At 39.2% G+C, this 13,705-nt stretch overlaps 1 protein-coding gene across 1 annotated transcript in view; it reads left to right on the top strand.

Moving 5' to 3' along the window:
• The window catches only part of DIAPH3 (diaphanous related formin 3), a 408,148-nt gene extending 398,507 nt beyond the window's left edge, over positions 1–9,641 (top strand). Inside the window, 1 exon segment of the mRNA XM_024767214.1 lies at positions 8,352–9,641. Coding sequence (XP_024622982.1) covers positions 8,352–8,614 — 263 coding nt within the window. The 3' untranslated portion in view covers positions 8,615–9,641.
• The last annotated feature ends 4,064 nt before the right edge of the window (positions 9,642–13,705 follow it).

Genomic DNA, 13,705 nt, shown 5'->3' with positions numbered 1-13,705 from the left:
GAGCCACGGATCTAACCATGAGAAATGGCCACACGAAGAGAGGTATCCTTGTGTTTGGGAGGTCTGAGAAGGTAAAGTAAATTAGAGGACTAAGAATGAATCATCAGCAGGTTGAAGAGTAAGCATGGTAAAGGGCCTTGTCATGATGGAAGGTGCTAACCAGGGGTTTGAAGACTTGAGTTTTGTCTCTGGCTCTGCCTGAAAGTTATGTCTGCTGCCTCAACTCTATGTAAAACAAGGTAAATACATCCATGTCACTTATCTCACAGGAGTGTTATAAGAGTAAAATGAGTAGATGTGTGGGGAATTGCTTGCAAGCTATAGCATATCTATGCATAAAGGTAAGGCGATGATACTAATGTTAAGTTATAGATAACATATAATGTATCTGTAATGTAATGACTTATTACATTACAATTACAATTGTACATTACAATTACTTATTACAGCTGGACGCCAGCTGTCCAGAGTTAGACCAAACTTTACAAGTCACAGTCCTCTAAAAGACTGCCCTTACTTCATACACTAGCTGCAAGTTTGAGGGCTCCCAAGTCCTCCCACACTTCTGACCAGCTGGGTACAAATTTAGGGGTTTTCACTATCTCCTCAGTTCAGTAATTCACTAGAATGACTCCTAGAATTCAAGAAAATGCTCTACTTACTATTGCAGCTTTGTTGTAGCAAAAGGACACAAGCCAGAACTAGCCAAACAAGTTCCAAATATAAAACTTCTGCTGTCCTCAGGGATATATTACCCTCCACCCCCCAGCGCATCAGTGTGTGACAATATACATCATATTGTCAGTGTGTGATAATAATTATTGCCAACCAAGAAAACTCACCTGATCCTCAGTGCCCATAGTTTGTACTGAGGCTTCATTACTTGGGCATGATTGATAGGCCACATGATTGAACTCAGTCTCCACCTCCCAACCCTCCAGTCACATGATTGGTGTTTCTGATTTGGCCATCCCCCATTCTGAATCACTCATTACCACAAACTAAATAGGGTCCCGTCATGAGTCACCTCATTAGCATAAATTATTAGCCATGGTCTGAGGGGCCCAGGAGTGGGAAAAGACTAGCCAAATTCTTTATTACACACACTCTGAAGTGTTGCAATTGTAAGAGAAAATGAGGCATGGGAAAATTCCATTGAGTTGAGGGATTTTGAGGCTTCTGATAATCTTGTAAGGAGAAGTTTTAACAGAGAGGTATGGCTGAAAGCCAAATTAGAATTTGCTAATAACTGGGTAGAAAGGTGAGAAAAAGGGAAGCAAATATAGAGTGAGACATTCAATTCAGGTAATATATTGCAAATCAGAAAGATAAGCAGTTGACTGGAAGGGTTTGCAATACTATTCCCTTTAGAGAAAAGAGCTGGATTTATCCTGGTTGTCCTGTGCCCAGGAGCCTGCAGCATCTCTAGTTCCTTCTCACACTGTGTCAAATTAGGAAGGCCAGTATAGGAAATTGTAAAATGGCAGTGCTGTCTTTAAATTTTTATTTAAAGGGCAGTGAGATAGACCAAGACTGAATAGAAGTGTATATATGACGAGTTTATGCAAAAAACCTTCTAATTTAATTGTCAGTTATCTCCTTTATTCAGAAATAACTTGCATCTATCATCTCTGTCTTGTCTGTTTTGTAGAATTAGGGGAGTAACTGCTTTGTTTTGTTGTTTCTGTTTCTACATAACTGGTTTCAATAAGAGTTTCTTGGCACTCCTAAAAAATTTTAACTATATACAAAATGCCCTTTTTGCTCTTTTTATCATTTTTATATATTTTCAATACAAAAGATAAAATAAACAGCAAAATGAAGAAAGGGAAGACAATTATTTATAGCATCAGTAAATCAACAGTAAGAAAAACCACAGGGATATGGGCTGCTGGCGGCCAGCACTAACTTCAGTTATTGCATAGATTAAAAACATATATTTGTCACACATTTTACTATCATGTAGACCCAGTAGTGCTTTAAAAATTATATTTATGGGTCATTTTCTTCTCCTGTCAAAGTAATGGCATTGCTGGGGTGAAACAAACAGCTACTTAGTAGGTCAAAGTAATAGTTAAGAGCAAAAGGTAAAGAATTGTAAGGAGAGATCAAATTTCGGGAAGACTGAATAGATGCAGTCAATTTAGAACACCAGAGTTCTATATTCTTACTCCTGTCAAAACTGCCACAGCCTCACCATTGACCACAAAAGGCAGGAGCTCAATTTTATATTTCATCTGAGAGTTGGCACTTCTGAGAAGCCAGTGCCCATTAGAACCACAATGTGATGGAGGATCAATACCGACTTAAAGGGAATAATGCCTCTTTCTGAACCATAACTGAGATTTCCTGTAGCAGAGAGGGTTTTCCGCAAGGGCTGTCAGCCAGGGCCTTAGCCTTGCCTTCTTAGCTCAGGAAGCATAACAGCTGTTGGCTGAAATATTTTCTCATTTAGATGCCAAGTTGCATATGTTTATATTTTCGTTTTTGTCAGCAACTTTCCTGGTTCCTATGTCTTTCGTGTTACTTAAGAAACAAGGCACGGGGCTTCCCTGGTGGCGCAGTGGTTGAGAGTCCGCCTGCCGATGCAGGGGACGCGGGTTCGTGCCCCGGTCCAGGAAGATCCCACATGCCGTGGAGCGGCTGCGCCCGTGAGCCATAGCCGCTGAGCCTGCACGTCCGGAGCCTGTGCTCCGCAACGGGAGAGGCCACAGCAGTGAGAGGCCCGTGTACCGCGGGGAAAAAAAAAAAAAAATGAAACAAGGCACGCACTTCCCTGGTGGCGCAGTGGTTAAGAATCCGCCTGCCATGCAGGGGACACGGGTTCGACCCCTTGTCTGGGAAGATTCCACATGCCTCAGAGCAACTAAGCCCGTGCGCCACAACTACTGAAGCCTGCGCTCTAGAGCCTGCAAGCCACAAGTACTGAGCCCACGTGCCACCACTACTGAAACCTGCGCGCCTAGAGCCCATGCTCCACAACAAGAGAAGCCACCACAATGAGAAGCCCGTGCACCACAAAGAAGAGGAGCCCCCGCTCGCTGCAACTAGAGAAAGCCTGTGCACAGCAACAAAGACCCAACGCAGCCATAAATAAATTTATTTTTTAAAAAAGAAACAATGCAAAAGTTAGCTCAGGATGGTGGGTTTGGGGGGGTTTTTTGTTTGTTTGTTTTTAGCTTTATTTGTCATCCAAATCTGTAGTCTGCCAAGGTCATATGGGATCCAGCCCCGGATGTGGTATAAGGCTTTTATTCTCTCCCTCTCTCTCTCTCTCTCTCTCTCTCTCTCTCTCTCTCTTTTTTAAGTCTAGTGGGTTCTCTGTATTTGAGAGCCATTCAACTTTTCAACAATTTTCAACTTTTCATTTAATTTCAGGAAAAAGCTGTTGTGGGACTCCAGAATCAATTCTTATAGTAAGAATCATATGAGGAATTAAATTGAAATAAGTGAGTTTTCCTATCTTAAAGGAAAACAGCATGTATTCTCACCCTGTTTAATATTTCCACAGGATTCCCTTACTGACCTAGCACTAAGAAAGGCAGCTGGTCCTTGCCCATCTGTACTCCAATCACCAAGGGCCTGGATATTGGCAATAGTCCTAGATAGATCATACTTCTCTTCACAGACATCGATTATAGTGTCTTAAAGGCAAAAACAAAAAACAACCTTGGATTCAATCCATAAAATAATAGCACAAGCTTCCTATCTTTGGAGAGTTAAGCAATCATTCTACTTTGCCTTAATGTTTTTTGTTTCCATTTAAAAATGTGTATTGGTAAGGATTTGACTTGAGGGGAAATAGAAAATGCTTCTCTTTTTATTGACATCCAGCCTTATCTTCCACTGAAAGAGTCCGTGTGTCCAAGTGTGTCACCTTGTATTTGAAACTAATTTCATATAAAAAAGGTTATGAGCCCACTGGCCTCCAATTACAATTTATTTCATACCTCTGAATACCTATATAGAGTTTTTGCCAACTTGCAGGGTTGTGGTATCCCACTGATGTTTGAAGTGAACTATTTATAAACTAAGTGCATGTTTTTGTGTAGAATTTGGGTCTCCAGTTCAACCCACGTGAAACCACCAATAGTGGACTCTCAAAATAATAGTAATGGCAAAAGACACCTGGCCTTGAACCAACATTGTAATAAAATTTCTGTATAAAAGTGAACTTGCAACTTGAGAGCTTTCTCTACTTGTAAACATTTTCTCTAGTTTGCAGTGGGACAAGAGATTCATTCTCCAACCCAACTTCATTTGTCATTTTGCAGTTTAGGGTGTGACTTCCTCAGTTCCACAGTTTGGGCCTCCCAAGGCTGGGGACCCAGATGGGGGCTGTTGGGATGCTGAGAGATAAATGTGAGGGCTGGAGTGAAGAAGTGTTATCTAGGAATTTCTAACAGCTATAAGCTCATTCTAAAATAAGCCCCTTACTTTCTTTTTTATTTCTTCAGTGGTCTCAGGAATGACCTCTTTCCATTTCATACTATCTTGTCTATTGCTTCTCATGAAAGATTCTCCACCTAAAACCACAGAAGAGTTACATGCTAGCTTTATTTTTCTTCTTATCATTTTGTCCCTAAAACTAGCCCACAACTATCTGGAGTTTTCTCAGTAGGGTGGAAACACTTTTGCCTGCATTGGCCAACCATTGTTATCCACCTAAGGGTCCAAAGAAGTTCAAAGAGCAAACAGTAAAGAAAAACCCAGACTCTGCTGGGCATTTCATCCTTGGATCTGGTATAGGTCGAGTAAAGGAGGACAAAAATATCCAAGTGTGTATACAGGTCTTGTTTTTGGCAACACTAGTTTATTAGTGACCTTGGCGAGAACTGTTTCAGAAGAGTAAAGTGTCAAAAGCATGACTGGAGTGAGTTCAAGAGAAAAATGGGAAGAGAGGAAATGAGACAGTAGTATGGGCAATTCTTCTGAGATGTTTTGCTACAAAGGCAGTCAACAACGGAAGCAGTAAATGGAGCAGGATGTGGAATCAAATAGATATTTTTTCTCTAAAGATTGGGACTGTTACTACACAGTATTTACATGCTGAGGGGAATGATTGCATGAAGGAGGAAACCTTTATGACGCAGTAGAGAGAGGGCACAGCTGCCAGAGGGATGGACAAGCTGGCACCCACCTTGAGGGGTTGGTTGTCCTCAGAGGGGAGCACAGGAGATCCCCAGGAGGGAAGAAGTGGGCGTGCCTGCAATCAGCATATAGGTGTCGGGGGCACAGGAAGCTTATGGGGGTTTTCTTCTGATTGCTTCTATGAGTGAGTGAAATGAGAGTGAAGGAGAACAGGTTGGACGTTTGATGCGAGAGAAGGAGGGCTGAAAGGGTTGTCTAGGAGAATGGACAGTGAGTGCTAGGGAACTGTAGTGAATAAAGGTCGAACTTGAAGTTCGCAGTCAGGAACTTAAGTAATACCAGGAGAGAAAAGGAGTCCATGTGTGACCTTGGAGATACAGTGCTGAGGTAGTTTACATAGGTATACTATCTACTTTACAAAGTTATTGGGCGTATTAAATGTGTCAGAAAGCATTTTGAAGTATAAGTACAGGATATCGTTATTATGAAACTTAGCTTTGAATTACTTAGCACTTTTTCTTGGCAAAAAGCTTTTTAAATTTCTTTAAGACAGCCTTACTATCTCCAGAGACAGCATTTGGCTTCTGCCACTGATTTACTTAGTAACTAAGTCTAAGCAAATGACTTAACCTCCTTTTGCTTTTTACCTCTCAATCTATAAAATGACAGTGGCAATGTTTCAAGTGCAACAGATGCTTTAGAAATAAAGGTGCTACATAAATACAAGCTATTAATAGAGTGGCATTTCAGCTCTCATGGGTATGGTCACCAGAAAGTCAGAAAGGTCAGAGCATCTGAACAAGCCTTGGGTGGTAGAAGCCTCCCTTGGAAAGCTTGGAGGGAGGTACCTCAAAGGAGGTGTCACCCACATCCTTTCCTTTAGTTCTGGTGGAGATTGATTATTAGAACCTGAGACTCAAAGAGGTGAGATAACTTGTTAGGGCCAAGGGGTTGGATTTCAACCCAGATTTACCTTTAAATCCCATGCTCTTTTCACTTTGCCACATGTGGAATTGGGCTTGATACATTATAGCCAGGGAAGGTATGGAATACTTTACTTATGTATATTACAGACCCATATTTTAGCCAATTTAATCTCTTCTCTGTCGTCAAAAATGTAATGAGAGTCGCCCAGCGGCAGAATAAACTAGCTTGTTGGAGATATCATCATGATGGAGTTGTTTACAAGAAATCAAATGACAAGAAAAGGTAGGAACGTTTTTGGGGAAGGAGCAGTAAGCTGACTAAAAATTTGCACTTAGCTACGATGCAGTTTTCAAACACCTTGGGGCAGGAGAGTGGGTGCTAGAAAATAAATAAATTTGTGCAGTCATGGAAACTGTAGGAATAGAGTGTCAGCTGTGCTTTTTTACTGCAAGCATGATATGTACATTATAAACTATAGAGCATAAACAGCTCTAAGAGAAAGTCACTGAACTGTTAGTAACTTTTGAGTAACAATTGCCCACCTGATAGGGAAGGTGATGATAGGAAAAGTGTATTTATTTTCTTCCAAGAGCTAAAAAGTGATCAGACTTCTAAATCTTGTTGAGATTGTCCAGGAAAGTGTGTAAAATACTCATCCATCATCGGAAGCCCCTGGTCAGGAAATGACAGTGCAGTAAATATCTTCAGCAGTCACCTTTTAATGTACAAGCTGTTTTCGGTTGGAATTTTCAGCACTCACATAAAACACACTGTCATGAGTGACTGCTTCTGCTCCTGTAATCACTATTGGGATAATGGAACATCTCTCTGCAAATAACCAAAAAACTTTAAATGTCATGTCAAGTTTGTTGAAGCCATTTTCAAGCTCTGTTCAAGGTTACATGAATATTGAGGGTGTCTGTTTTTTTTTTTTTAATTTGAGATCTACGAGAGAGATCACTTATAAGGTTGTGCAATGTGAGAGTCAAGTTAATTAAAAGAAAATCTGTTGCTCTTTGGGAAAGTCAATCAGCTAGCACCATTTAGCCGTTAGCTATTAAACCTCTCTCCTCACAGCCTGGATAAGTCCGGATCACTGTCACTTACCAATGAAAGAATATATATGTGTGTATAGGTTATAGGTCTGTATGAATATATGGGTACGTGTTTGGCAAATTATGACATTATTTTGATTTGCTAGGAAGTTTTAACAATTTGCCTGCCAAATTCAGTATTTTTTTTAAAAGAAAGCATTGAATTTTAAATTCCTATTAGAAACTTTCCTCCTTAGATTTGTTTAAAAAGGAAATTAATCTTTTTATTATTCAAACTAATGCCTGTCTTGGGTCATAGAGTGTGGAAATAAATTCTTTGCCCAATGCATATTTACTGAGCATTCACTGTGCTCCACGGCCATCCTAGGCACCGACGTTACAGCAGTATTTAGAACAATGTCCTTGCTATCTTGGAGCTTACATTCTAGTGAAGAGATAGACAACAGACAAGTAAACAAGTATAGGATGTGTCCGGTGGTTATAAGTTCTGTGAAGGGAAAGATGAGTGTAAGAAGATAGAGCGATGAAAAGGTGAGTGGTATCTTAGATGGATGGTCAGAGACGGCCTCTCTCGATAGCATTTGAGCAGGGACCTAAATGAAATGCAGAGCCAAGCCTTGCTAATAACTGAGTGATGGGCATTTCAGGCACAGAAGAAGTAGGAAATAAGTGTTAATGCTAATGAAATTGTTGTCTATTTATATTTTTTAGCTTATTCTTAACCTCTGTGTGTTTATTTTTTTTTTTCCAATTCAGCAAGCATTTATTTTAAAATTTTTTAAAATTTATTTACTTTTAAAATTAGTTAATTAATTTTAATTGAAGTATAGTTGATATACAAAATTATATGTTACAGGTGTACAATATACTGATTCACAATTTTTAAAGGTTATATTCCATTTATAGTTATTATAAAATATTGGCTATATTTTCTGTTATGCAATATATCCTTTTAGCTTATTTTATACCTAATAATTTGTACCTCTTAATACTCTACCCCTATATTGCCCCTCCCCACTTCCCTCTCCTCACTGGTAACCCCTAGTTTGTTCTCCATATCCGTGTCTGCTAATGAAATAGTTGTCTATTTATATTTTTTAGCTTATTCTTAACCTCTGCGTGTTTATTTTAAATCTACCTTACTCTTTTGAATATTTTTTAGTTTAGTCTGTCTAAGAGGACTTGTTTGTTGAGAATAATTACTTTAATGTTTCATAATTTGCACAGTGCTTGCTTATCACAGTGATAAGTTTTATGTTTCTTTCTTCCTTACTGTAGAAAATCAGAAGTTGCAGTTGACAGAAGGGTCACATTCACACTACAGTATCAATTGCAGCTCCACAAGGACTGCAGTCACCAAGGAGCTTAATTATAATCTAGACACTCACACGTCTACTGAGAGGATCAAGGCAGCTGAGAAGAAGGAAGCCTGTAATGTAGAAAGCAACAGAAAAAAGGAAATGGAACTTCTTGGCTCTGTTTCTAAAAACGAATCCATTCCCGAAGTTGAAGCCCTGCTGGCAAGATTACGAGCTTTATAAATTAAAGTGGTAAAAATGATTAAGCCAAATATAAAGCCATGCTCTAAGCTATACCACTTGAAAAAATTGCTTCTTATATAAGTGACTTTATATGGTTTTAAATTATGATATATATTAGAAAAATAAAACTCAATACATGATTGCAGTGCTTTTCCTATGTACTTGAGGTCTTGGCTTATTCAAGATTGTAATGGGCTTTAATGCTTTTTTTGTCTCCTGGTGTTCATGTGTTCTGTATTTGGTGGTTGAATTTTCATATAATGCTTTAGAGAGCAGGTAGGTGGCCATGTGTTCAGCAGTGTGTCCTTAAGGAAATACCATCTTCCCAAGTCACCGTAATTTTTACTTTAGTATTTTCCAACATTAATGAACATCAAATCATCAACCTCAAGTCTTGCTACATACCCCATGTATATTTCGTTTATGTTATTTATATAAGCCCAGGTTTCTCTTTAATTGGGATCTGTATGCTATCAGCATAGCACGGAAAACATAAAACTGAATATAACATCTAAGAGGAAATGATTGGTAAGCTCATTATCATCATTGTTGAATTCATGTTAATTAGACCCTGTAGGAGACTAACAGCAATTGAACACAGTTCCAAAAATGATAAATAGGAATATATGCTCTCTCTTTGCAAAATGTACATGCCTTTGTATAAAGTGGGTGTACACAGTATTACAGCGCTGCCGAAACTCTTAGCCGGGAGAGCATTCCCCCCGCGCCACCCCGCCCCCCACCCGGTAATTATGACTCTAGGATCGAATTGCCATTTTGAAACTTCCCAAGTAAGGAATTTTTTAATTTCTGTGAACAAACTAGAAATTGCAGATTCTCTGATCTGACAATCAATAACTTTAACAAAGCTCTGAAGTGTTTCAAGGAAAGCTTTCCTATGCAAATGTTGCAATTTTACCTCACTGGGGGCATAAAGTTAACTGTTAATTCTATATCAAAGAAAATAAACTTGTTACTTGCACTAAATGAAAAAAATTGCTTCTTTTTTTTTTGTAATTACCATATTCCCTGGATTAGCTGGAAACAGACTGTGCTCTGCAGTCTATCTCAGCATCTCTTCTGCTTTATGACGTACAATAAGCAAGTGACTGTTCTTTTACCTCCAGTTAAAAAGCAGTTACATAGGGGCTTCCCTGGTGGCGCAGTGGTTGGGAGTCCGCCTGCCGATGTAGGGGACGCGGGTTCGTGCCCCGGTCCGGGAGGATCCCACGTGCCGCGGAGCGGCTGGGCCTGTGAGCCATGGCTGCTGGGCCTGCGAGTCCGGAGCCTGTGCTCCGCAGCGGAAGAGGCCACAACAGTGAGAGGCCCGCGTACCGCAAAAAAAAAAAAAAAGCAGTTACATGGAACTAGTCTGCGAGGTTCACTGCCTTTTATTTCCTTGTTTAAGTTGTCACCTCCTTTCAGCTCCAAGTTAATAAAGTTAATTAATTAGAACTCTGAGCCAGGCCCTGGTTATAGACATTGGGGAACAGAGTGTTATCCACAGCCAAGGTGGGAATAAGTTGTTCTCATCTGTATCGCTGAAATGTGCATTTTGCCCTCCAGTTGCAATTCCTGTTTTCCTGAGAGCAAATCTTAAAAATCAGGAAAGGTGAAGGACATTTAAGCAGATGGAAGACCTAACCACAAAGAAGGAAGTTAAATGAAGGAATTCTGACTGTTCTTAACATAATTTTGCAAAGACTTGTGATTATCAGAAATAAAACTGAAATTCAACCCAGTAGTTTGGACACACCAGATGGCAGGTAAATACTCTGTTAACTTAGGGCCAGGGAGCAGACACAGGGGAGAAGCAGCCTGGCCAGTAAAGGGAAGTGAAGATGACACAACCTCCCAGGGGCAGAGGAAGGCAAGGAAGTCCCGAAACTGAGCAATCAGCCCCCAGAGCATCTGTCTGCAGAGGCTGAAGGACAACCTTCAGGCGAGGGCCAGTAGCCGGGAACTGTACACACCTGTACTGCCTCGCCCTTGCTGAGGGAGCCTGTTCTGAACAGGCCTGAATAGGAGGCCTATAGCTATGAGGAGGAAAACACAAAACAAAGAGTTGACAAAGGTAAGAGCCAACCAAGAAACATTGGTTTCTGTTGCAGATATTTCTTTCAACAATAGACGGGGGTTATAATTAGGGTTTTAAAATGCATAGTATTCCTTTAGTCAACTACAGATGGAAACTGTAGAGATGACCTTTAATTTGAAGGCGGACATTGCGGTACAAGGGTGTGTTTCTGAGCAAACAGATTTTGTTCATTTGAATTAGTGGATAAAAGGCACACTGGTCGGTGCCTTGATGAGGGTGTTCCATCCAGGCTAGTGACAAGCCCCGAATAGATTCCCTTCCCCTTTCTCTCACATCAGGGGAGAGAATTTGGCAAGAACACAGACCACTAAGTGATCACTGAGTGGTCCAAAAGCAAAGACTTGTTGCTAACAAGTTTCCCAATCAAATATTTAAAGTAATTTAAAAATAAGGGGGCAATCTAATCATATATGCATGTATGTCCTTTTTTGTTAACATACTTGAATATTTAAACAAAATGTGCCAAACACCTAGTGTTTATATGAGGAAGTAAACATTTCAGTAATTTATATGAAAAAATGCAATTATTTATACCAAGTAACTCCAAAACTCTTTTAGTTGTTACCATACAACTAAAACCATTATTCAAAAACAGGAGTTATTAATGACTTCAAAATGTTAGTTTAGCCGCAAATGATTATTTCCTGGGTGATTCGTTCTCATTTTAAAGTATCATAATCAAATGTAGATCTGAGTTTACTAGTTAGAAACTAAATCTATAATGTACATATCTGTGCTACATTTCATCTTATTAATTAAACTTTCATTTATAGATAAACAGGTGCACTGGGAGCATATTTGGTGATTAGTTTTGTGACAACCTTTTGTACAGAATGTAACTTTTGGAAAGTTGTAGGTCCTAATATAAACTGCTAATCTGAATGAAAATTTTTTAAAGTGGCATTCATTGTCTTTTTCTTCATATTAAAAATTTTGAGATCCAGGAATTGTAGCTGGCAGTGACTCATTTTTGTCTGGTGAATTGTTGAATGGTAGCTGTTACCTGCCCTTGCCAGGCATGACTGTTCTTAAAATACGTCCTAGGGCCAAACTGTTCAACTATTTTGCTCAAGAGCTACTGTTTAGCAAAACACGTGGTGCTGCCAAAGAACCACAGAGACTGGATGGCATTTCAGAACTGAATCCAAATCTCCCTATAAAATGAAAATAATGGAACCTTAAACCATAAAAATTCATTATTTCTAAATAGACCATTGACTTTTGTGTGTGTGTGTGTGGTACGCGGGCCTCTCTCACTGTTGTGGCCTCTCCCGTTGCGGAGCACAGGCTCCGGACGCGCAGGCTCAGCGGCCATGGCTCAGGAGCACAGCCGCTCCACGGTTTGTGGGATCTTCCCAGACCGAGATACGAACCCGCGTACCCTGCATCGGCAGGCGGACTCTCAACCACTGCGCCACTAGGGAAGCCCAGACCATTGCCTTTTAAAATAGGTATGAAGGAAGAGGTTACAGCTAAGGTGGGGATGGGGTTTGAGTTAGAATGAAAGTTAGCTGTGCCCCTAATTAGGGTTTGGCTGTGGTAGGCTCTTCGACTCCTACTCACCTAGTTAGAGTTGAGTGTCACATTTGTCTGCAACCATACTCTCCCTTCAGCATCTCCAAGAGACAAGAACTTAAAAGGAATCTTAATTTATTTCAGGAAACCTTAAAAAATGATAGATTTTTTCCCCCTCTACTATTCATTTTGAAACTCCAACCATTGGATAAAAGATGTTTTGAAAATTCCAGAAATTGCCTCCTTCCAATGAATATCACTAACATGCTCCAGATCTGCTTCTGGCAGATCTATGTTGTTATACATTTTTTAAGCTATTTGAAATATAATTTTTTTAAAGGGATTCTGTTGATGAAATTAGAAGCCGAATTTTTGGATTATCACTTCAGGACTGCCTATTCATTTTCTTTTACAACAGCCTTTTAACATATTTTAGTAAGTCTATTATTTACCTTAGTTTTTTTTTTTTAATTGTATCTGAAGTTTGAGACTTTACATTTTTTCTTGGCATTTTTATTCCATGTTATGTTTGGATTAAAAACCTATTTATAAAAATTTCTCCTTTTTCCTTGCTTTCTAACTATGCGTTATTAAATATTTATTTTAAACATGAATCTCCAATGACAATCTAATGTTAATATTTTATATATAATCTGACTGGGTGTGATTGATGGTCAAACATTAAGATGCCAGAATAAAATAATTAAACAGATTGAATCAAGCATTCTGATGAATTATTTCTTGAGAGGGAGACCAAGTGCTCAGATGGGTATATTCCAGTTAATTTTTCCCCAAAATATCTGTTTTCACAGGCATGGCTGATCCTGGTGGAACAGGTCTATCTTTGCATAAAAGATTAACAGGTCTATCTTTGCATAAAAGATTAACCATAAATATTTAATAACATGCATATTTGATTTAATATACTTAATAACATGTATAAAGGCAAATTATAGTTGTACAGATATATTAATAATATGGATATTTTTATTTACATGCTTTGTCATAATTTTAAAGTTCAATATGTGTAAAGCATTCTCTGTTAAAATATATCACAATCTGGCAACAACATTTAGACATCATTATTAAAGTATCCGACCTCTGAGGGAAGGTTGATTTTTAAATGAGGTATTTCTTCCCTTCCCTTCTATCAGGCACAGATGGCCCTTTCCATGCAAAACCAAGCAGTTGCCTAATAAAAACAAACAAGTGCCTCTCCAGCCTGAAAAAAACGGCATTTCTTTGGAGGGTCTCATCTTGACTCCTTTCCTTTCCTTAATGACCTAACAAGGGCCATTCTGCTGATTGTGAGAGCCGTGACTGACATCCCACACCTGTGGCCCACACAGAGCGTCAGAGTCCAATTTGGGGTAATAAATAAAATCTTGTCGTACTATTATAGGATGTTTGGCAAGGACAAGAATTAAGGCACTTTTATAACTCCCCAAGGAATCTGGTGATATTTCTAACATGATCTC

Source organism: Neophocaena asiaeorientalis, unplaced genomic scaffold (assembly GCF_003031525.2).
Source record: "Neophocaena asiaeorientalis asiaeorientalis breed wild unplaced genomic scaffold, Neophocaena_asiaeorientalis_V1.1 scaffold127, whole genome shotgun sequence".
Lineage (NCBI taxonomy): Eukaryota > Metazoa > Chordata > Mammalia > Artiodactyla > Phocoenidae > Neophocaena > Neophocaena asiaeorientalis.
This window is presented reverse-complemented; position numbering and strand designations above follow the sequence as displayed.